Here is a 21,372-nt window from a genome sequence, read left to right as displayed (position 1 = left end):
CATACTCTGTCAGGCAACATACAATCCATTTTTCAAAATGAATCACTCACTACTTTAAAAGAGGATATAATCCATCATTCTCTTTTTCTTTGTTAAAATTAACCCAAACAGAATGATTATTTTTTAAAGCAATTCAATGAAATACCTTTGTAACTATCACATGTATGTTATTGTATCTATTTTGATCTTGCCTATTGAGCTTTTAGTGCTATACAATGTAGGCCCAAGACTAAAAGCCAGTATGTGAGTGTGAAAAGAAAATTCCTTAGTGTGTGTGTGTGTGTGTGTGTGTGTGTGTGTGTGTGTGTGTGTGTGTGTGTGTGTGTGTGTGTGTGTGTGGTGGAACCAGATCATCATCAAAATAGTTGCAGATTAATTTTCTGCCGATAGAGTAATTAATTAATTTCAGGTACTTAATTTTTTTTTTCCTGAAGATTTTTGAAGGTGTTTTGTACAGTTTCAGAATTTTGGATTACCTTTTTTTTTTTTTTTTACCTTTACCAGGCCACCTCTGGTTACCAATCAAGGCATTATGGTATGAAGATCAATTACTAGACTTAGGAGACATCCTAAAACTTGCTTGAGTAGGGTAAGACAGTCAATCACAGAGACCACAAAATGTGCATCAGTTTTCGTCATTTTCATTACATAATTGTGTTGTGATGCAGTTACAATGCAGATTGAGTTTAAAGTTTGGACTGTATTGCCTCATAATGATCACGTAACATTAAAAAAATAAGATGAGAGCAAGTTTCAAAAGTCTGGTAATAGATTTTCATATTATTTGGAAATTAGTGGAAACCCAGGATGCTGGAACAGTAATAACCTACATTCAAAATTCTAAAACCCAACGCAAAACGATTACCAATAATGTTAAGTAGTGTTTTTTTTAGCAAATGTGCTTACACATGCAAAACCACTGATATGATCCTTTAAGTCTCCAAGATCTATGTTGCTACATGTTATCATAAATAATATAGCAATGTGGCCTTTGTTCCTTGTGGGTGTAGCCTGTGCCGAGGGGCGTGTGCACGAGGGGGTGGGTGCGTGTCGACGTCACCACTCGGCTCTTACTGTCAATGCTAAAATAAAACGGGGAAAAAAACTTTTCTATTTGGCTGATAAGTAAAAATACATGGTAGTGAGGAAACAGGGCTGTAAGAAGAGTCATTTTTCTCCGAGCTGTAATTGTTGTTTGCACACGTTATTGTTCACGTAAAAGAGGAGCCTTTTTTTTTCTGTTTCCTTGGGTCGCACAGGGAGAGTCAGCGGGCTGTATCAGTTTAGCCGACTTGCTAGCTAACGTCAAGTTGTAAGAAAGTGGAGAAGACGGTGGCTAAAAGAGGGCTTCTCCGCCTACACAGACCTATGCGACGGATCACAGGTAACAAATCTCTCCCTGCTCCTTCAACCGCATCAAATATAATGCACATGCTGTATTTATTATTTTATTTTTTTAAACAATTCAGATATTTTTTACCGTGCAAATCTTGGGACTGCCCTGTGCCTCTCTCCTGCTGTCTGTGGCAGCAGCACTAACACATACGTACTAGCCCTTACAGTTTTAGCCAACAACTTTGCTCCAGAAATTTACGGGGCTTCGACTTGGCCGCCGGCTCGGCTGCTTGTTACAACTCGTTCAACACCTGACAGCCTTGTATTGTCAGGCTGCTTTACCTTGTTATAATGAGGCCGATATTAATGGCATCTGACAGGTTGCTGACCAGTCCCAGTAATTGTCTGCAATGCTTCCTTATGCATTTGCACCTACTGCATGTTAGACATAAAAATGAAAGGTTGTCAATTACTGTTAATTACATATAACTTTTACTTTGAACTACACAAAGCCAGTTGCTATAGCGCAGCGTGCAAAATGATCCAAATCACAGAGGAGAGTGTTTATTGATAGAGTCTGTATCCTAAATTTATGTTATCTTAAAAATGGCAGTAATTTTTAGTTATTTATGAGTATTCATGACATGACCAAACCTGCCTGCAGAGGTTTATTAAGATCAGTTTGGCCAAGGATTGTGCATTCGGGGCTGCTACAGAGCGATTCAAACCCATTTGTCTGGTGTAGCAATGCGGTAGATAGGGGCCGGTTTAGATTTCCAAAGGAACAGGGGAATGTGAACTGCTATTATTTATGTTTGATCGATACGTCACGGGGTCATCGTTTGCTGACAGCAGCAGCATAGTGCAGAGGTACAAGGTCAAACGTGGACGGCAGAACACATCTCATGTCCGTTCTGTCAACCGCAGTGAGGAAGCTCGCTCTGTATGCTGCTTCCTCCCATGGGGCAGTGTGAACCAGGTGAAGGATGCCAATGAATTATTCAGGCACATGCTGCATATGATCACCATGACCCAGGAATGTGCATAGCTTCTGCCGGGGAAATTAAGAGGCTCTTGGGGCGGTGTGGCGCCTCCGAGAACAAAATGCAGCCTAGAATTTGCCAATTTCTAGAGATTGGGGAATGGGAAAGCTAAATGGAATAGGAGTTGCTGTAATTGCAGTTGTACTAGCTTGGCTTTGAGAAGGTGGAAGCTGAGAAAAAAAAGCCAGATAATTTTTGTGGAACACTCACAAGCTGCTAGCAATGTCAGGAATTCTTTTCCTCAGTTCAAGTTAAGGACTACAATTACTAAGACTACTTTACTTGCTATTTCTTTTGTCTACCTAGAGAAGGTGGCCAGGCCAGAGTCAGCAAGTTGTTGATGCTCTGGCCCGACCCTGAGACATCTGGTGGCGCAAAGCACGGTCAGAATTTTTTGTTACAGTTTGAGCGGTAACGTCCATCTAAAGTGAATGGAAGTGGAAGACTACATTTCTCCACTTCCATCATTTAACCATGCCTAGAAAAAGACCATTTGAACAAACTGATTTTGCTGCTTTTGCAAACATGGTGCTATTTCAGTTAATCTCCACTGATTGCCTGTGTGTAAAGTGTGTAAAGACAGGCTTCTAGTTTGTTGACCTGAGAGTAAACAGATCTCTTCAGTTAGTTTGTACATTTGCTCTCATTAGTTTAAATTGGAATAGTCCAACACTTCTGTCTCTTCTGGCTAATACTACTAATTCTGATTACACTTAAATCTGTAAGATAAATCAAAGTGTTATCAATAAGGAAACAAAATAAACTTCTAATACACGGATGATTTAAACATTTACAACAAGTGCATTGTTGAGGTAAAATACAGGCTAAAAACTTGTTAAACAGTCTTCCACAGCCTCCTTCTCATGAGCTTAGCCAGTTGCTTCACCTTGAAAATCCTCTTTTCTTTCCACGCTCAGCCTTTGTTTTTTTCTCAGGGATTTTATGTGTGTCCTAAACAACTCACTGTAATCCCCTTGCAAAATATGCATAATGATGGAGACCTTCTATTCCAAATCTAAAGGCTGTGTTACCTACTGTATGTACAGCATCCACTAACTTTTTTTCTGTCTCTGCCACTATGTGCTTTTCCCTCTGTTGCCCTTAACTCTGGTGCCTCTCCTGTTCCTTTCATCTTCTGTTCCCCCTCAGTGGACTGCCCTACTTGTCTAAAGCTCTCATGTTACTTACATTAGATAGCCCAAGTCTTCGGCTTATTTTTGTTCCTTCTGTCTCTTTTCCTTTCTTTGTGGACTGGATGAACCACACAGGGTGACGCTTCACCCTCTCAACACCACTGCCACCTCAGTTTCTCTTCTGGCACTGCCCAGGATCACTGACAGTCATCGATTGAACCTGTCCATTTGTATCACCCTCTCTGTATCCTGCCCTCACCCCTCCCTTCCTTCCTCCCTCCCTGTTGTGTTTAGGTGAGTGATGGAGATGAGAGAGTTGACTGTGGTAGCTGGCAGCTTCGTGGGTTTCCAGCTACTCTTCTCAATGGCCAGCCCACGGCTCTCCTCTGCCATCACACCAGGTTATGGACGGCTGCCTCCCACCAAATTGACAGAGTGGAACTCCAGGTGTGTCACAGGGACCCACTATTCCCTCTCCATAGGCAGGACTTTTCTTAACAGGCCAGTGTTCTGGCAGTTTGACCTTGTCACCATGTGGACACCAAAGCTGGACTGAGGTTTATCATCTTTTTATTTATGACTGGATGCATTACACTAAAGATAGGGTCCCTTATTTTCAAATGAAAGTTAGCCAGCTAACTCAGCCAGTAAGTTTAAACTGGGAAACATTTATACGCTTTCTTGCTGTGAGTTAGATGAGAACCCTGAATACAGTGGGTAACAGCCTGGTTCTGTCTGAACATAACAAAATCCTCCTAGGAGTACTTCTAAAGCTCAACAATTAACACCTTTATATCTAATTTTCTCCAGCTTCATATTTACTGTACAGGTATAAGCATAGTCTTGATTGATGTCATCTAATTCTGGAAAAGAAAGCAAATAAGCATATTTTGTAAAATGTAAAAATTCTTACTTCTTCTTAGTATTAGCTCTCCCATCAAGGGTTGTTGTGACGCTTAACAGACGGTCAGCAAACAGCAGTCTAATTCTAATGAGACTTGATTTTAAAATCCATAATTTTCAAACTCAAAAAATGTGTAGCTGCCACCCATCTCGTACACCTTATGTCACGTGGGAACAGATATGACACAAAATACTGTATATTGATACCTATATGAGATTGTTAAAAACACTGTCTTACTCACATATGTTAAGATGTCTAGCTGAGGCAGTAAGCTACCCAGATCCTGACACATCTTGCATGATCAATTTAGTTAGTAGATGTTTCCAAACAATACTGTAGCCATCCTCGTTAAATATATAAAACACTGCAGGAAACTGCTAAAATTCATGACATTGTTTCAGGTTTTGAATATAGTTTAAAATTCAAAACTAAAACTAAAGATCTTAGAGGGATCTCACTGGGTTTTAGGGATTCAAAGTAAAAAAATTAGACTACTTAGTCTTTTGGGTGTTGAAGCTGTAAAGCCAAATGAGATATCACACTTTACTTATTACATCTGAAAATACACACAGAGATACTTAATTGGAATTTTTCCCCGTAATTATATGACAGGACAGACTTGAATGAAATGACACCACCAGTTTTGTGTTGTTTCACTCATTTTTTTTTTTTGTATTTACTGTTTCTTTGACACTTGAATGAAAAGGATTCAAAATCTTGATGTGAAATTTGAATTGAAATTTTACCATAAGTGTACTGAGACACACTTCCTTAGAATACTGTTGTTGTGTACCGTTGCAAAGTCATGACACCCTGAAAAAACTGACCCCACGAATGGTTTTGGTGATGAAGCTCTGTTGAGATGGATGCTGATGAGCCTCAGGCCAGCTCATCATCATTCCTCACAACTATAGTTGTGATGTGAACGGCTAGTGGAGCACAGAGAGGTCTGAAGTTTCAAGCAGAGACCTCGGGTGAAGTTCAGAGGGCAATAGTTTTTAGTTGCATGACATCTTTCACTGATTGTTATTAGCTGTTTTTTGTCTCTTTTCCTTTGCCCTTTTTGCTGTCTGTGAGTACTCATGGATAATTCTTGATTCATACCACTATAGTTTACATTAGCCTACTGTATCTGTCCATAATTGAAAGTACAGGGAGTATTGACCAAGGAATTCAAAACAAGTCAAAGGCCAGGCACTAATGGTTCACTTTAGAGTGGTCTACTGTTGCATAACAGCCTGCTCACAGTGTCTCAATATGTTGTTTATGTAACCACAACTTAAGTGCCAGTAGAGGAAGGAGAAAGCATTTCCAAAGAAAGAGCAGGGTCGCGTGTCTAGTGTTGAACACAGTTTTATGAACTAGAACACTCTTGAGAGTGGCTGTGAGATTCACAACATGGCCTACACAGGCAGCGCAATGGACACTTGGTTTAAACAACTTCCTCTATCCAAGTTCCTCCATGTCTGTTCCATTCTCAGACACTTGACTCTGATTCAGCAGTAATAATGGACTCATCCACTCATACAGTGGCCCATCTGTAGAGCCAGTCTTGGCCAGGCCTCAGGCCAGCGACTAATGCCTGTTGACAGGGGCCACTGTGCCCCAGAGGCTGCACCGTGACAGTGGAGGAACTGTGTTTCTGGTAGAGGAGAGATAAGAGCCACTGGACCTCTGGAGTATCTTTTCAGTGTCACAGATAACTACTCCAAAGGCCAAAGGCAGGGGTCAGTGTGGGCGGTAAAGATCTAGAACGGCGTTGTGACACCTTCGCTTAATAAGTAAATAATAAGTAAATAAATGTTGCAGTTTCATGCATAAAATGTGGGCCGGTGAACAATCAAAAAATCCATAAGGTTTTTACTAGTCCTCTCTGTGTGCTTGTCATTCCGGGGGCACACAAGAGCATGTGTGCATGTTCAGCCAAATCCCTTTTTAACTGCTGGTGAGGGGTGATGCAACATAGATGACAGGACAACATAGATGTAATTTTATACTGTATGCAAGCATGACCAGACATGTAACAAGACAGCAGAGACTTATTCAATCCCTATTTTAATAATTCATTTATTACAATTAATTACTGTAAACTCCAATAGTCTGCCATAATGTTTATTAACTTGATCTTATGTGTTTGTGTCCGTTCTCAGGTTGGTGTCGACTGTGCATGCTCTGATTGTGGGCTTGTTCTGTCTGTACATCCTGTGGTTCGATGACAAGGTCAACGCCAACCCCATCTGGTAAGAGGAACAGAAACAAAAGCTAGTTCATAAGTGAAATATCCAAAAACACAGTGATAAAATGAAATAAGATATTTTATGACATCCAAATAAAATTATCCTATCCTAAAAACCCTCATTCACAAAAAAGAAATGATGCTATATACCGAGCGGAATAGGCAAAAATACTTACTCATTATGCTTCGTCATTCTGGCAGGCTAAAAAAAAGTAGTGTGAATGCTTTATGTGTTTTTAGGAGAAACCTGTCTTCTCATAGCTGCCCTTTCAGTCCGGCAACCATCACTAGCTAATAAGGGAGGAAGGAAAAAGATGAAGGGCTGTAGATGGGAAGCGGGGAGTAGTGAAGGATTGTCAGGAAATGGTAAATAATACCTTTGATGATGATGATGATGGTGTTCCCTACATCATAATAAAAGCGGGAAGGAGAAAGAATGGATCGAACTGATCAGTGGAGTCTCCAGAGAGTTGCAGATTCAGTGGATTTAGGCTTTGATTATTGTGTTTTCTGTCTTCTCTCTTCCTCTGTCTTCTACTCAGTAATTTTCCTCTCCATTTCTTTCACCTTTCCAATATTTTAATCAGTCCTTTTTTTTGTCTCTTCAGCAATCTCTCTTTCTGTATCTCACTTTTCACTTCACTCTTCTTTCTCTCTTTTCCTTTTCCCTCTGTTTCGCTTCCTCTTTCACTTCCTCGCTCTCTAGCAGATGGACTAGAATCCTGCCAACAAGACTCCTTTTCATAGCAAACAACACAAGCCTAGTTTTATGCCCCCTCCCCTTCCCTCTCTCTTCATGTGACACCCACCCCCGCGACCACCAGATTTCCATGAGCCTCCTCCTGCTTCTTGCTGTCTGTAGTAGCAGCACCCAACATCTTGGGCTGTCGAATCAATGCAGCACACCTCCCTCGCTCTTATTGTCTCTGTGTCGGCCCCATCCGGCATTACTGATAGACTGAAAAAGGGGGGAAAAAAGAGAATGGGTGGGGTGGGGGTGGGGTGGGGGGCTCCATCCCTCTTGTTGAATTTCTCAGCTTATTCCAATCACCCACCAGCACCAAGTCAATCCCCGGCAGTATCCTAATGCCTTAAAGCTCATCTTGTTGCAACACCAGAGGGGTGCGTGCATTAATTTTCCAGTCAATCTCATTGTATTACAGTATCATTAAGACCCATCACACAGCAGCATTGTTCTCCCTGCTGCTCTCAATATGGTTGGACTGGCCAAAGCCAGTCTGTTAGAACCTGCATTGTTTTCTCTTGCTGCTCAGGCTCTTTCAGTGTGTCACTCTGGCTGCTAGCACAGCCCTGGCGGTTATCATAGTCCATTCAGTTAGAAAGCAGTGTGTCTGACAGCCATGCCTCTGCTGCATTTCTTGATTGGCTTATCTTGACTTAAACTTAAAATGTGCAGGGCCATCAGAGGAGAAAGGCGGACCAAATTTCAGGTTCATGTTGAGGTGAGGTCAGCGCTCAAGCTCACTTAACTGCACAAACTTCTATATTGCTAGTTTCAACTTGATGAATGTCAAGTTTCAGTCCAAAAAATGTGACCCAAGCTAAAAGAGATTTCACCCTACAGAGGTTGAAGTCCTGCTGTCAGAAATCAGCAGACAAATCAGCAGACAAATAACCTAACAAATTTTACAGTGTCAGTAGTCATGAAAGGGCTGGAAAAAATGAGAAAATATTATTACAGCTCACAATATGAGGAATGTCAGATTGAATGCGTGGTAAATTGTGGCGCTACAATGTAAATAGAAAAAAGTATGTGAGAGCAAAAGCATGTCGTCAGCCCGCATTATCCATATGTGCCTCCACAGCTGCACAAGATTTTCCCACAAACTTCCTTTCTGTTTCGTCTCTATTGTACAAAATTGTTGCACTGGACATTTTATTCTGCATCATTCCATGTTGTATTCTCGTTGGTTTGTAGAGCTTGGTCGTAGCAGCAGTGACATTGTGGGGTTTTTGTTGTGGGTTTTGTGACACTGTCAGAATTTTGCTGAAGGCTGTCTTTGCTCAGCAAAGCTCCAAATCAGCTGTTGGTCTCACAGTCCAAAGATTTTACCACATCTCTCACATTGTTGTTAATTTTAGTCTCAGACAGCCCAAAATCACACAATAAAAAGGAACCTTAAAGCAAAGCTGTTCAAGACATAGAGGGAGGGCAGTCAAGGCAATGTGGCAGTCAGAGATGAATATATTGTTACAGGTGATGTTGCACTTTTATGTGCAACATGAGAATCTTCCACCGAACAGCTTGCATAAAGACAAAGACGCATATGTTGTTACTGACATACAAGTCAGTAGTTACTGACTTGTATAAGTTGTCATGCCAAAATATTCATACTTAGAAAATAATTAAAAAAAAAAAAAAGTTGTCGTCCTGCTCAGTAAATTAGCAAGGCATGATGCACATCAAACTGATTTATTGAAGTAAATATTAACTTAATGTGAAGTTTTACTTTTCTGTTTTTATTTTGGAAACTTATTTAAACTCTCAGTTCATTCAGACTAAGACTATAATTCTTAGAGGTTTTATACTATTAAAAGGGTTTTCTCCTGCTGTTAAGAAAAGCATACTTCTTTACAGCTTCTACTTGTACAACAGGTCTGGACCACATAGGAGTTTTGTTTGCACCTAAAGGAAAATTAGGATATGTTCCTAAAATGGCTTCTTCTTCTTCAAATAAAATACTTACTGTGTAAAAGGCTGCATATCACTTTCCAGGCCAAATTCCAGTACATTGAGAGAGGAGCTTGGGTTTACATTTAAAAAACTGAAGCTGTATGACACTGATGTGATTTGTGATTATCAAGAAGCCTTTGGACTCTGACAGCAGCTTGCAGACTCTCTGACTATCACACTATCACTTAGGTTGGGTATTATCCAGGCTTATAGGTGCTTGCTACATTTCTTTCTAAGTGCAGTGGTAAACTAATGCAACTGATCAGTTAACAGGGGGAGCACTCTCTTGTGAAACAGACATTAGATTAGATACATAATCAGAGAGAAAGAAAAAAATGCTTCATTAACACTGTTACCAAGCTGATGAGATGTTGCTGGTTGCTTAGTTCTGGACAAAGTTGCTTGTTCAAGATGCCTCTAGCTGTCAGTGACATTGTGCCACATATGCATACAAATAGAGTAGACATATTTTCATATTACTCACATGTACTCAGTCAGTGCTTATTGCAAAAGAAGATAGTGTGCTGAACAATCTTAGGTGAAATTTGCAGGATAAAATTTGACAGTGGTGACCCCAGGGTCATCTAGTGTGTAAGGTGAGCCTTTGTACAGTAGATGTTTGTGCGTGGGCTTTTGAGCATGTATGCTTGTACAGTATGTGTGTTGTGGGGTTTTGTTACACAAGCAGATAGCGAGTCATTTGTTATACGATACTTGTGACTGATACCGTGATCAGATGTCTATTGAAGCAGAGACACCTTCATTGTTATTTGGAACAAATGTTATTTGCAAGGACACCAAAATGATCATCAGAACAGGTCAGGGGTCTATGGACTGAACTAACTACTGTTTATAAAGAAGTTTTGTCAAAGGAGGGAAACAAAGAGTTAATATGTGAATATTCTCTGCTCAAAGAGCTATTTTATTATGTTATAGAATCAACACAAACAAGCTCATCTTCCTTTCCAGCCTTTTCAGCATGCTGTTCTTTTTAATCAAGACCTAACCATGTACAAGGATATCACAGCAAGCATCAGCATTAGACAATCATTAGACAGTCAACCCTGAGTGACCTTTCTATGTGATTCATGAAGATTATGTGAATGTTATTACAAATATTCGTTTGCAAAATTGCATCATGTTCTGTTTACAGAAGTAGATAAGAAGAACACAATTTGAGTGCTTTAGAGTTTTCTAGAATATTAAGTAGCTTCTCCCTCCTGGCTTGTTTACCTTCAGGGTGGCGGTGTTACAGCAGTGTTGAAAGAACCTTTACACTCTGTTCTTTGCTGTTCCACAGGGGTGACCCCAGTCTTGTCAAACTAAATGTCGCCATAACCTGTGGTTACCTCCTTTATGGTGAGCTATTTTTGTTTTTGCTTCTGTCGATCATTTCTTCTAATATGGACTAATAAGGACTTTGACTCTGAAGTAACTTGTATGTAGTTACAAACACAAAGGCAATGCATTAACAAAGTTCCTCAGATGGAACAATAGGAGTCAGAAAGTATTTTATCATGGAGTGTCTCTGACTACAGTTTAGATTTCATGACATTTTTTCAGCCTTAAATCACTTATATATTGTCTTCTACAAATGTATTCTACATTTTGTAACCTGCTCTTAAATTCACCTCTGGTGCAGTTTCTGTTCTATGAAACATAGGTGATTATAAACACCTATGCAATGCTTATAATTTTAGATTGAATCCATTGTCATGGATAAAAGAGGTCTAGCAATCTGCACTGTAATATGTGAATTAACAGATGCATTGATCAAAAAAAACTTGCAACATTGTTTAACATGTCGAAGGAAAAAGTATGATTCAGGAAGTCCTTTTCATTTTGTGTACCCAACTACACTTAACTCAGATGGTTTAAGAAATTGAGGGTTATGACCACAATTTAGATTTAATTTGACATTTTTCAGGCTTAAATGTCCTATACATTGTCTCAAATAAGACAATTCAGTAAAACAAATTTAACCTCTCGTTCTTGGATTCAGCACTGGTGCAGTTGTTGGTCTTTGCCTTTAAAAGGCAGTTATTTACATAATACTCCTCCCAGCCAGATAGACATATCAAAAACAGACAAATCCATTTAACCTCTCTTCTCTGTTCTCTAGACCTTGTGCTGCTTGCTTGTAACTGGATCACTATGGGGGACAGCTTTTTTGTCTGTCACCACTTGGCGGCGCTCTATGCATATGGTTTTGTGCTGGTGAGTCACTCTTCTAGACCCTGAGTGTAGCAACTAAAATAGTAATTTAACCAGGTTATTCATGTATTGTACTTGTGTCATTTTGCTTGCGTGTATTATATGTTTGATCATTGCAGACTCGTGGCGTGCTTCCCTACTTTGCCAACTTTCGTCTCATTTCAGAGTTATCCACACCATTTGTGAACCAAAGGTAAATCAGCCCTGTTAGTGAACAATCTGCTATTTGTTAACATGTTCCATGATTAATTTCCTTTGTTTACCATTTGGCTGACATAGGTTCCAACCTGACATTTCTTAATCATCTTTTCCCTTCAGGTGGTTCTTTGAGGCATTAAAGTACCCCCGCTCACACTGGATGGTAGTGTTAAATGGTGTTGCCATGGCGGTGGTGTTCTTCCTGGTGCGCATTGCTGTCATGCCATCTTATTGGGCTAGTGTATTCGCCACCTTTGGCACCCCAGACTTTGAGCGGCTGGGTTTGGGTGCTCAGGTGGCCTGGATCACCTCCTGCATCGCCCTAGATATCCTGAACACTATCTGGATGTACAAGATTGCTCGTGGCTGCTATAAAGTCCTGACTGGGAGACGAGGACGAGAGGCAAGAAGTATGTCAACAACCATAGACAGGAAGTATGTCAACAACCACACAGACTAAAGATGTAGAGTAAAGGATATGTAGACACAAACATAAGCAGGGAGGGAGGCTGGACACCCAGGAACCTCACAGCCTCTCTCTTTTGCTGTAGCCTCATTGTCCCTCCACTCCCACCCTTGAATCCCAACAGTAGCCCTTGATCCTGTTGAAGCCAGCTAGTGGACTAGGCTAAGAGTCCTCAGGTGACCCTGACACAGGACAAGGAGACTGCTGTTTGACCCACTCAAGCACCAGCCTTTGCAGCCTCAGTGTTTTCACTGACAGATTAGTATCCTGGTGGGTGATAGCTTTTGGTCGCAGATGACAAGATAGCGCTCACAAGCACACTTTTAACTCCGTCTGTCACTCACTTCTTTTTCCTTACCACCATTCTTCTCTCATCGCCCCTCAGTCCCCACTCACGCTCAACTTCAGCCAACGCCCAATCCTCTGAAGTGCCTGTGAAATACAGAAAAGCAATAACATTGGAGGAATAAGATCACATAGTTTAACAAAGCTTAGCCCCTTCAGACGACAACCATCTCTTGCTTGCTATTGCTCCTGAGCGACTGGAGGCCTCTTCTGTTGTTCATACTCCATCCACACTCGAGGAGACGTGGCCTACGGAGTCAAGAACTCTCAACACTATCAGACCCACACTGTTTTTGAATCCATAGGGCTCTTGTCTAAAACTGATCGGACCTCACAAAGAGACAGAAAAACACCATAATGCCTCTTCTACAGTATCACCTGCTGTGGCCTACTTGTAACAAATGGCGCCTGCCTATATCACCAGCCATCCCCCTCCAACCTCCTTATAATTTGGATTATATATTAAAAAATTGAGAATATACATGTAGGAGAGAGAGAACCACACTCTCTAACATCCTTAGCTTTTCAAAAGGTTATTTTTCAGTATTCATCATGTTGGCTTCCCTGTGCTGTACTTTGCTCTCTTTATTCTCTTATTTTACCTTATTTTACACAGCCTCAATTCCTTAGCGGTCACAGTAACATGTCTCACTCCTATCACATCCATTGCAACCCTCTGCCTCACTGGATAGAACTCCCCATATCCAGCCTGAACATTTGGTTTTGTTCTACCTCTCCCCTGCCTTACAGAGACTTTGTCAACCCCTTCCTCATGAGTTAATCAACATTTTTTTTTTTCTTTGTACTGTACAGTAGGTAGCCTTTAAAATGTTATCTTTTGTGCTATCACTGGTTCAGAGGGGCTTCTCCTTCTCTGCTAACTGTCTTTAGAGCTTATTCCAGGCAGTGCAGGGGAACATAGTGGCATCACTTTTCTCACTAAATTGTCAGTGTACCTTTCAAGAGAAACACCTCCAAGGAGGATTATATACTTCCATCTATCTCCTCTGTTCTCAGTGACTGAGAACCTAATAGAGGAGGGGAGCAGAAAAAGTTCACACAAACATCCACTTTTGGATGTGCAAGTTTGCACATGTATAGCATAGCATGCAAACCAGACACTGTATTTGGTGCCCTTCTAAAACACTGACATGGTGCTCTTCCTGTTGCTGAATGTTAGCAATATGAAATTTTTCAAAATTCGCTAGGTAATAATCAAATCTGTGAAAACAATATTCTGTTGAAAGCAATCTTGCCATCTGCATGTGTTTTTTTTAATTTTTTATAAACTATAAATTATCACTATACAGCATGGTAGGATTGACATATTTCTGTGATGCCTTGGTGAATACGCTACATAGATTAATAACATCTAAATATTAATTGCATTAATATAATGCTGAAAAAGGTTTGTCTTCCAAAACAGTTAAGGATTTTGCCTCTCAGACTGAATGCATGTATTTTTGATTCCTTTCTAATCTCCCTGCATGTGTGAACAGTATATACAAATACAGTAACTGTGCAGGTACCTTTGTACATACTATATGGCAAACTCACAAATTCCTTACCACATTATCTGTATAACAGTTGGCATTTCTTGGTTTTACAAATTCATTTATTCTTCTCGTTGTGCAGTCTACTGTTAGCTGACACTAATGACTACATAGTTGATATCACGACAGACAGAAACACAAGACGATTTTTCAGATTAGGTATTTGTCACACACACTAGAAACACTAGAAATGGATGATAGGAATTTTTTTTTTTTTTTTTTTTTTTTAAATCGATGCAGTAGAGCCAGAGATTATAGCCAGGTTTCCATCCAAATGTAGCTCAAATTTAACCAAATTCCAAAAAAATATGCAAGAAATTGCTAATGAATGTGCGTTTCTATTCACCCCTGTTATGTGATTATTAGGAATTGAGACATGGAGAACAGACGGTGCAGCTAATTCTACAGTCAGATGCCATTAAACCATTGAAAATAAGAGGATGATGCAAAAAGGTAAGGTGATTAGAAAGCTCCAGTCAAAACTCAAACAATGGAAAACAAATTAGAAAACCTGATGGAGATGTGGCATTTCTGTTTTCTTTACATGTATTAATGTGAAATTTACAGTCTCCTCTGCTCCACGCAGAGATCTGACAAGTTCGTTTGGCACTATAGTCTCTTCAATGAAGCAAAGCTTGAGTGATGTTTCAGTCGCATACTTCACATAGGTAATTATTGATTTAGCAAGTCTGTTTCCTTTGCACTTTGTTGCATCTTGCTTTTCTCATTACACCCAACTTTTCCACCTCAGCCAAGCATAAAAACTATTTTGCTATATTGGGTATGTCAAGAAGACAGGTTTTTTTTTTCTTTTGAATTTTTGGCATTTTAGTTCACATTGCAAATGAATATTACAAACAGTTTGGTCTTTTTTTATTCCAAGCATTATTCTTCCTTGTGAAAACCTGGTGCCTACATTATCCACAATGCAACGTGACCACCACTGTTGGAGATTTGGGTGTGTTATGCTAGAAGTGGCTAGTGTTGACTCAAGCAGAGATGAGGAGTGGGCTACAGAGGTCTGGTAAACTAACTCCACACCCCCAGATATTTTTCATTTTCAAATTTTTAGTTTTCATCCCCAACCGACATTGACTCTAATCACTTGAAGCAATTTATCAAACTTTGCACAGCTCATTTTGGAGCCACAAAATACTTTATACAATATATTGTACACCCCAACATCTGTAAACAAACTTTGATGTGTAAAATCTGTAGAGTTCCCATTTAAGGCCTGGTATCTGTAGTTGCATAGAGAGTTATAATAGTCTGAGAATGTCTGGTGGTGTTTTCATTGTGGAACTATAAAGCACACTCCCTGTGGAGCAACAACTCAGTGATCTTCTGTATTTCTGTCTGTCACCACAGAGGAGGGGCTACAGTAACTTGTGCCTTTACACAAATGGTAGATGTGTTGCAGTCAGATTTAGATTAGTGTGATCTTTCTAATGTATAATCCAGTGATAATCTCCTATCTGTTCCATGTGTATACTCGCTGTATATATTTTTATAATCCGCCTGCACAAAAATTAATCCGGCCAAGTATTATAATCCAAAACTGATCCCACTCGGGAAGCCTGTTTTGTGTTGATTTTTGTGTTCTCCTGAATACAGGGATATGTCTCTGTGAATGTTGTGATAGATTATTTAGTGGCATTAAGATGAGCTCACAGTTTCCAATATGATTAAATCAAACTATATTTTTTGACATAAGCTCTTGAAGATATACAGGTAGGTGATGGGAAGGCTAACATTTCATTTCTCCAGCCTTCTCAACTCAAAACTGTGAATAGTTTTAGAATAAAACTGTAACTATTGTTCAGTCAAGTAGCCAAAATAATTTGACTAAAGTGGGGTAGATTTACTGAGACTGGGTGAGCAGTGATCTTGATACACTTCTTGTAGGAGCATTGTGTGTGTTTTGGATGTCATTGAGTTTAGACTCATAGTTTAGTTGAGTTTTTGTACTTTTTGTCAGGATTTTCTATAGAATATATTTCAAGACCTGATATTTATGCTGCATCTCCTGTATTCTGCACCAAGTAATGTATCAGGTTAGAACAACCGAGTTGCCTTTGTTTCTGCATATCTATATCTATATCGATATCAATATATATAGATATATATAGATATAGATATATATAGATATAGATATATATAGATATAGATATAGATATATATAGATATAGATAGATAGATAGATAGATGTGATTAAAAAGGTATATACGAATCACATCAATGTCCTGTTCTGAGATTGAGTATTGATCTTTTAGGTACATTATAACAAAGCTGCATTAAAATTGGTACTTAAAACAGTATATTGTGCTGTTCTACTCAAGGTTACACAAGGTACTTAATCAACTATTATCTTTGTCCCATCTTTTTTGTTTAAAATCTTTAATTTCAAGTTTGATCCGAGGTGTACAATGATATAGGATAGTTTGAATCTCAACGTAACAGGATGACAACATATGTACAGGGGTTAAGAATGACTGGAAAACTTTCAATCAAATGACTCGCCATCTTTTTTTTTTTTTTTTTTCCTTTAAATGACTTGCCAGTGTGGCTTATGTTCCATCCCTTTTCAGCTCTTTTTATTTTGTCTCTTAATGCAATGCAGTTGTTATGATCTGTTTTGTTTGTTTGTTTTTTTCTGGAGATTTTAATGTGAAACAGCCTACACTACACATTGGCCTTAGGGTCCTTGTCTGAGCATTACCTTGTGGCTCAGATTGCTGTCCTCTACAATGACCACTACTAATGATCATGTAATTGTAGTGCTGAAAGCTGAGACTTACTTGAAAGTGTTGTTCTTCAATAAAGTTGAAGACAAGAGAAAAGAGTTGGTGAACTTTTTTATTCTTACTACGCCAGCCTAGGTTTCCTTTTAACTTTTGTACTAAATCATTGGTTTTTTAACAGTGATGTCAGCATGGGAATGACCTGTTGTATTCAGTGTAATGCATCCAGAGAGCAGCATACTGAACTGGTCCAGTCATGCATCAGCTATGGGCTGGTAGTATGATAGTTCTACCCAGGCACAGCAAGACCAGCTGTGCCTGGGTAGACCAACATGGAGCAAGACTGGTAGTTGCTCCATGTGTCTCTTTTCTGTAAAATTGTGTGTGTGTGTGATGGAGAGAGGAACATGATGGATGTATTCAACAAAAAAGGAAGGGTAGGTAGGGTAAGTACAGACTGAGACATTACAATGAGATGAAAGGGTAAAACAAGAGATTTGACAAACGGATGAAAGAAAGATATGAAGGAGCATGGAAAGTGAAAGATTTGGTGTGTGGGGGGGGGGGGGCTCTGAGCCATAGTAGGTCTGTGATTGAAACCATCTTTGTGTGTGTGCACCAGTCGGTCAAGGGGCTTGGTCAGAGACTGCTTGAGGAGCTTTACCAAACATGGTCACATAGCAGAGACTCAATTAAAATTTCGTCTTGCTACTACAGCACTAATTCATATTGCAGGCTTTGCTCAGGGTGATATACACAGTGAATATCATCACCTGCATGTCACATACACAGAGAAGCACATCTGCATGTCACAAAATTACACTCATCACTTGATTCAACACAATTTCCATCCCCAAAACAAAGAAGCATGTGCAGTACATGTCAATGTTTGTGCTGTTTTTATTGTTGAATTTGCAAGTGAGCCACAGCCTCTCGTGGGTATTTACCTCCTGTCAGTTGTGCTTGTAAGACATAATGAATTCATGACTATAAATGTCAAATCCCCTCTTTTCCTCTTTACAAGGTCAAATATCTATGTTTTGAGTTTGTTTCTTGTGAGCAGCACAAGCTAGCCATGATTCTGAGCAAGTTATAATTATGTAAAAATAAACAGATTATAGGGATATGCCTATTTCAGGAGGAATTTATGGAAGACCTTTCCCAGACTTGGGGAAACAAAAAAACATCACATTCCAGTCTTTGGAGATGCTATAAACAGCCAATTTTACAAGGTGCTTAAACCCTTACCCAGAGGTGATCAAAATGACTTTTAAACCAGCTTGTTAACAAGGAGCACTTAAGTGTCACCACCTACCTCAGCCAGAGATGCCATGAGCCTGTTCCAGCCAGTGAGCAAGGGCCAAGATCAAGAAGTGTGAAAACAACTGAAAGCATGGACAGTCCACTTTGTGCTGCATTACAACAACCTCAGGCAGAACATGGTATAGGAATGAGTGACCACGCCTTCAGATAATTCTGACTAGAAAAGGCTACATTTTCTGAAGAAAATGCGCATGTGCTCACTGCAGATTAACAGATTAAATATTTTTAATAGCTGAAATACTTAAAGTAATTGAGGTTATAGCTGAAATACTGAAAGAAGTTGTATTAACTGTTAAAATGGAAGCACTAAAAAAAGTTGCAGTTTAAGTGTAAGCCATGAATGATTGAGTATCATTTTAAGCGTACCTGCTGAGTGAAGTTGAAGTGCCAGTTAAAGCTAAGAGTAAAAAATAAAAGCAGTCGAAGAATAAAAAATAAATGCAATTGAAATGTCATTGCCATGGAAACGATAAAAGTTGTTGAAATTTCAGTTGAAGTGGAATCACTGTAAGCAGCTGAAATTTCCCTTTCAAATGTAAGATCTGAAAGTAATTGGACTGCCAGTTTAAGAATAAAAATCTGTTAAAATGCCACATTGACATGATGAAAGTGATGAAAGCACTTGAAATTTCATTTAAAGTGTAAGCTAATTAATTGGGAAATTAAGATGTTCAAATTGAGTTTCTACATAAAAGCATGATGAATGAGTTGAAGGACAAAAAGTGTACAGAAAAAAATAAATATTCTAAATAAGATATAAAAATTCAAGAATATGAGCATGGATCACTAAAGGAAAGTACACTGACTTGGAATTGAATAAGTCTGCGTTGACACTTGTGGTTTTATTGACCAAATCCAGGTTTGATTGAAGCTTCCTGCCCTACTGTAGCGACAGGTTGGAATTATGATGCCATGAACTCAGCCTTCAGAACTCCTTTGTGTTGCGAAGGATCTTGAGGCCTTCTACCATAAATAGCCAGACAGAGTGGAGTGAGGAGAGGGTTCGATGGGTGGAGGAAGAAACAGCTTACTGTAGTAATGCCCTTGTGGGTTTCTGAAACTACACTAATCTCCCTCTCTATCCTTTCCTCTCCCTCCATTTCTATATTTCTGCATCTTTCTTCCTAAACAGTTTTGGTCCTTGAAATGATCTGTCTGCATTTTGGCAAATTTCATGACTCATGACTTGGCTTCAAAGTCATGCCTCCATAACAACATACCGTATCTCTGTATCCAACCTAGAGCTCTTCTGCTATCCAAGATGTCTCTCCAATGATTTTCGCTATTGATGTATCTCCTTTACTCTGAAATATCTTCTCTGAAATGTGCCATGTGTCATCAAACAATTAAACTGCTCCTTTGTTCGGATTGCTTATAATCTTGCTAAACTCTTGAAAAACCCACCCTCATCCTTTTAAAGTAAAGAATGCTTTAGATACAAAGCACATTATCAGAGAATTTCTCTTTCCAGTTGATAAAACTGTTACGCATTTATTGTCTTTTCTTTAAATGAGGCCTCTTTACTCATCAACTACCATCCACATGACATTGCGCAATACAGTAAATGTACCCAGAAGTAGCCCATTAGCCTAAGTGTCAGATGAACCTAGAGTCAACGTAAACAGTAAATCCCACCATGCAGTAAATATCTAACTGCAGTCTGTTATTTTTAGCGTGAGGGATTCCTCTTTCCCATTACATCTCCATCCCTCTCCCAGTAAGCTTAGGCCCTTCCCTTCTCCCATCATGCCCAAATAAAGTGTCCAAATTCCATGTGTGTGCTGCTTCTTCTCGCAGTGAAATGTTTATAAGACCCTCGCTTGTGTGTGTGTGTCTGCATGAAAGGGAATGTGACTAATCATAAATGAGCATGTGTCTTTGTTTGTGCACATTTTTTTATGCAGAATGCAGAATTCTATATTCCAACTGGCAGTTTAATTGTAATCTGTTGTAATTTGATAATCATTTGATACTACTATCTTGGTTCATTTTAGAAACATTACAAAATACAAAAATGAAAGATTTACTATGTTGTAAAAGTATGAGGTAGAAGGTTAACCAGTTTATGAGGTCCACTATAATGTTTCTGTATACTTTTTATTGGCCTTTAACTTGATTAGTAGCCGGTTGTTGGTGCACTGAGCCTGGATTTTTATAAAATACTGAGATCATGAGTCCAAATTCCACCTGTGGAACAGTATTACGAAGTCAGAATTTTTTTTTTTAACTTTTCTTTTCTAATTTTTTTAAGTCAATGTAATTGTTAAATTATACATAAATTACCATTACAAAGCCTTCTCCACACTTCTGGGATAAAATTGTAATGGAGAAATACTAAGTGTCTTTATTAAATTTAATTATATTTTAGCAATATATATATATTTTTTTAAATATTCCTGGTTAAAACTGTCAAATTTAAAGACATTTAGTCAAAAAATATCAGAATCAGACACTCAGTTCCCATCATTTGTAATTACAGAATGCAAACTGATGTTTCAACTGCTGTCAGTGCTTACACACAGCACAAAAAGAAACCTCAACTGCTAACAATGCCCACACCTTAACTACTTCAATGAAAATTTCAACTGTTTTCATCTGACCATTCAAGTGCTTTTATCCTTTACATGTGGAACTGACGTTCCAGCTGCTTTCATAACTTACTAGTCAACTGCTTTTAGCCTTTGCACATTAACTGATAGTTCAAATACATCAACTGGCATTTGAATGGCTGTCACCACTTATAGTACAACTGACATTTCAACTATTAACAATACACACACTTCTACTTCAGCTGAAATTTCAGTTGCTTTTAATGATTAAGCACATTTTAAGTGTATTAATCTCATACCCTCTAAATGGCAATCTGCTGCTTTCAGTGCCTACTCATCAATTGACAATTGAACTCTTGTAGCTGTTTACATACTAGCTGATACATCAAGTATTACAGGAGCAATATGTAAGTATTTTAGTTTAACACATTCATGAGGATGCTGCTGTTCTAGATGCTCTCCTTCTCCCATGCATTCCTTGACCTCTTGTGGCTCTATTCCTCTACTCCTGCCACCACTATATCTTCCCTGTCTCTCTGACTGGGCAGACTGTGAAAAAATCATCAGAAATCATTGTCATCACTCTAACATAACTGAAGAAATCAGCCTCCCAGTTATATAATCAGTTTGCAAGGTA

At 39.1% G+C, this 21,372-nt stretch overlaps 1 protein-coding gene across 4 annotated transcripts; it reads left to right on the top strand.

Moving 5' to 3' along the window:
• Window positions 1-1,075: 1,075 nt before the first annotated feature.
• Window positions 1,076-17,407, top strand: tlcd4b (TLC domain containing 4b). Of its 4 annotated transcripts, none has more exons than XM_040122833.1 (9): window positions 1,076-1,384; window positions 3,806-3,958; window positions 6,566-6,655; window positions 10,647-10,705; window positions 11,469-11,563; window positions 11,680-11,753; window positions 11,879-12,168; window positions 14,489-14,575; window positions 14,709-17,407. In XM_040122833.1, the coding sequence occupies exons 2-8, from the start codon at window positions 3,813-3,815 to the stop codon at window positions 14,542-14,544; spliced, it is 810 nt and encodes a 269-aa protein (XP_039978767.1). In that variant the 5' UTR covers window positions 1,076-1,384; window positions 3,806-3,812; the 3' UTR covers window positions 14,545-14,575; window positions 14,709-17,407. The 4 variants fall into 4 exon arrangements, with proteins under 4 accessions (XP_039978767.1, XP_039978763.1, XP_039978756.1 ...); XM_040122829.1 differs by adding an exon at window positions 2,685-2,761 and having other exon boundaries at window positions 14,489-17,407; XM_040122822.1 differs by having other exon boundaries at window positions 14,489-17,407.
• Window positions 17,408-21,372: the final 3,965 nt, after the last annotated feature.

Source organism: Xiphias gladius, chromosome 3, assembly GCF_016859285.1.
Source record: "Xiphias gladius isolate SHS-SW01 ecotype Sanya breed wild chromosome 3, ASM1685928v1, whole genome shotgun sequence".
In the NCBI taxonomy this organism is placed as follows: Eukaryota; Metazoa; Chordata; class Actinopteri; order Istiophoriformes; family Xiphiidae; genus Xiphias; species Xiphias gladius.
The sequence above is the reverse complement of the archived record's forward strand: the minus strand, read 5'-3'. Positions and strand labels throughout refer to the sequence as shown.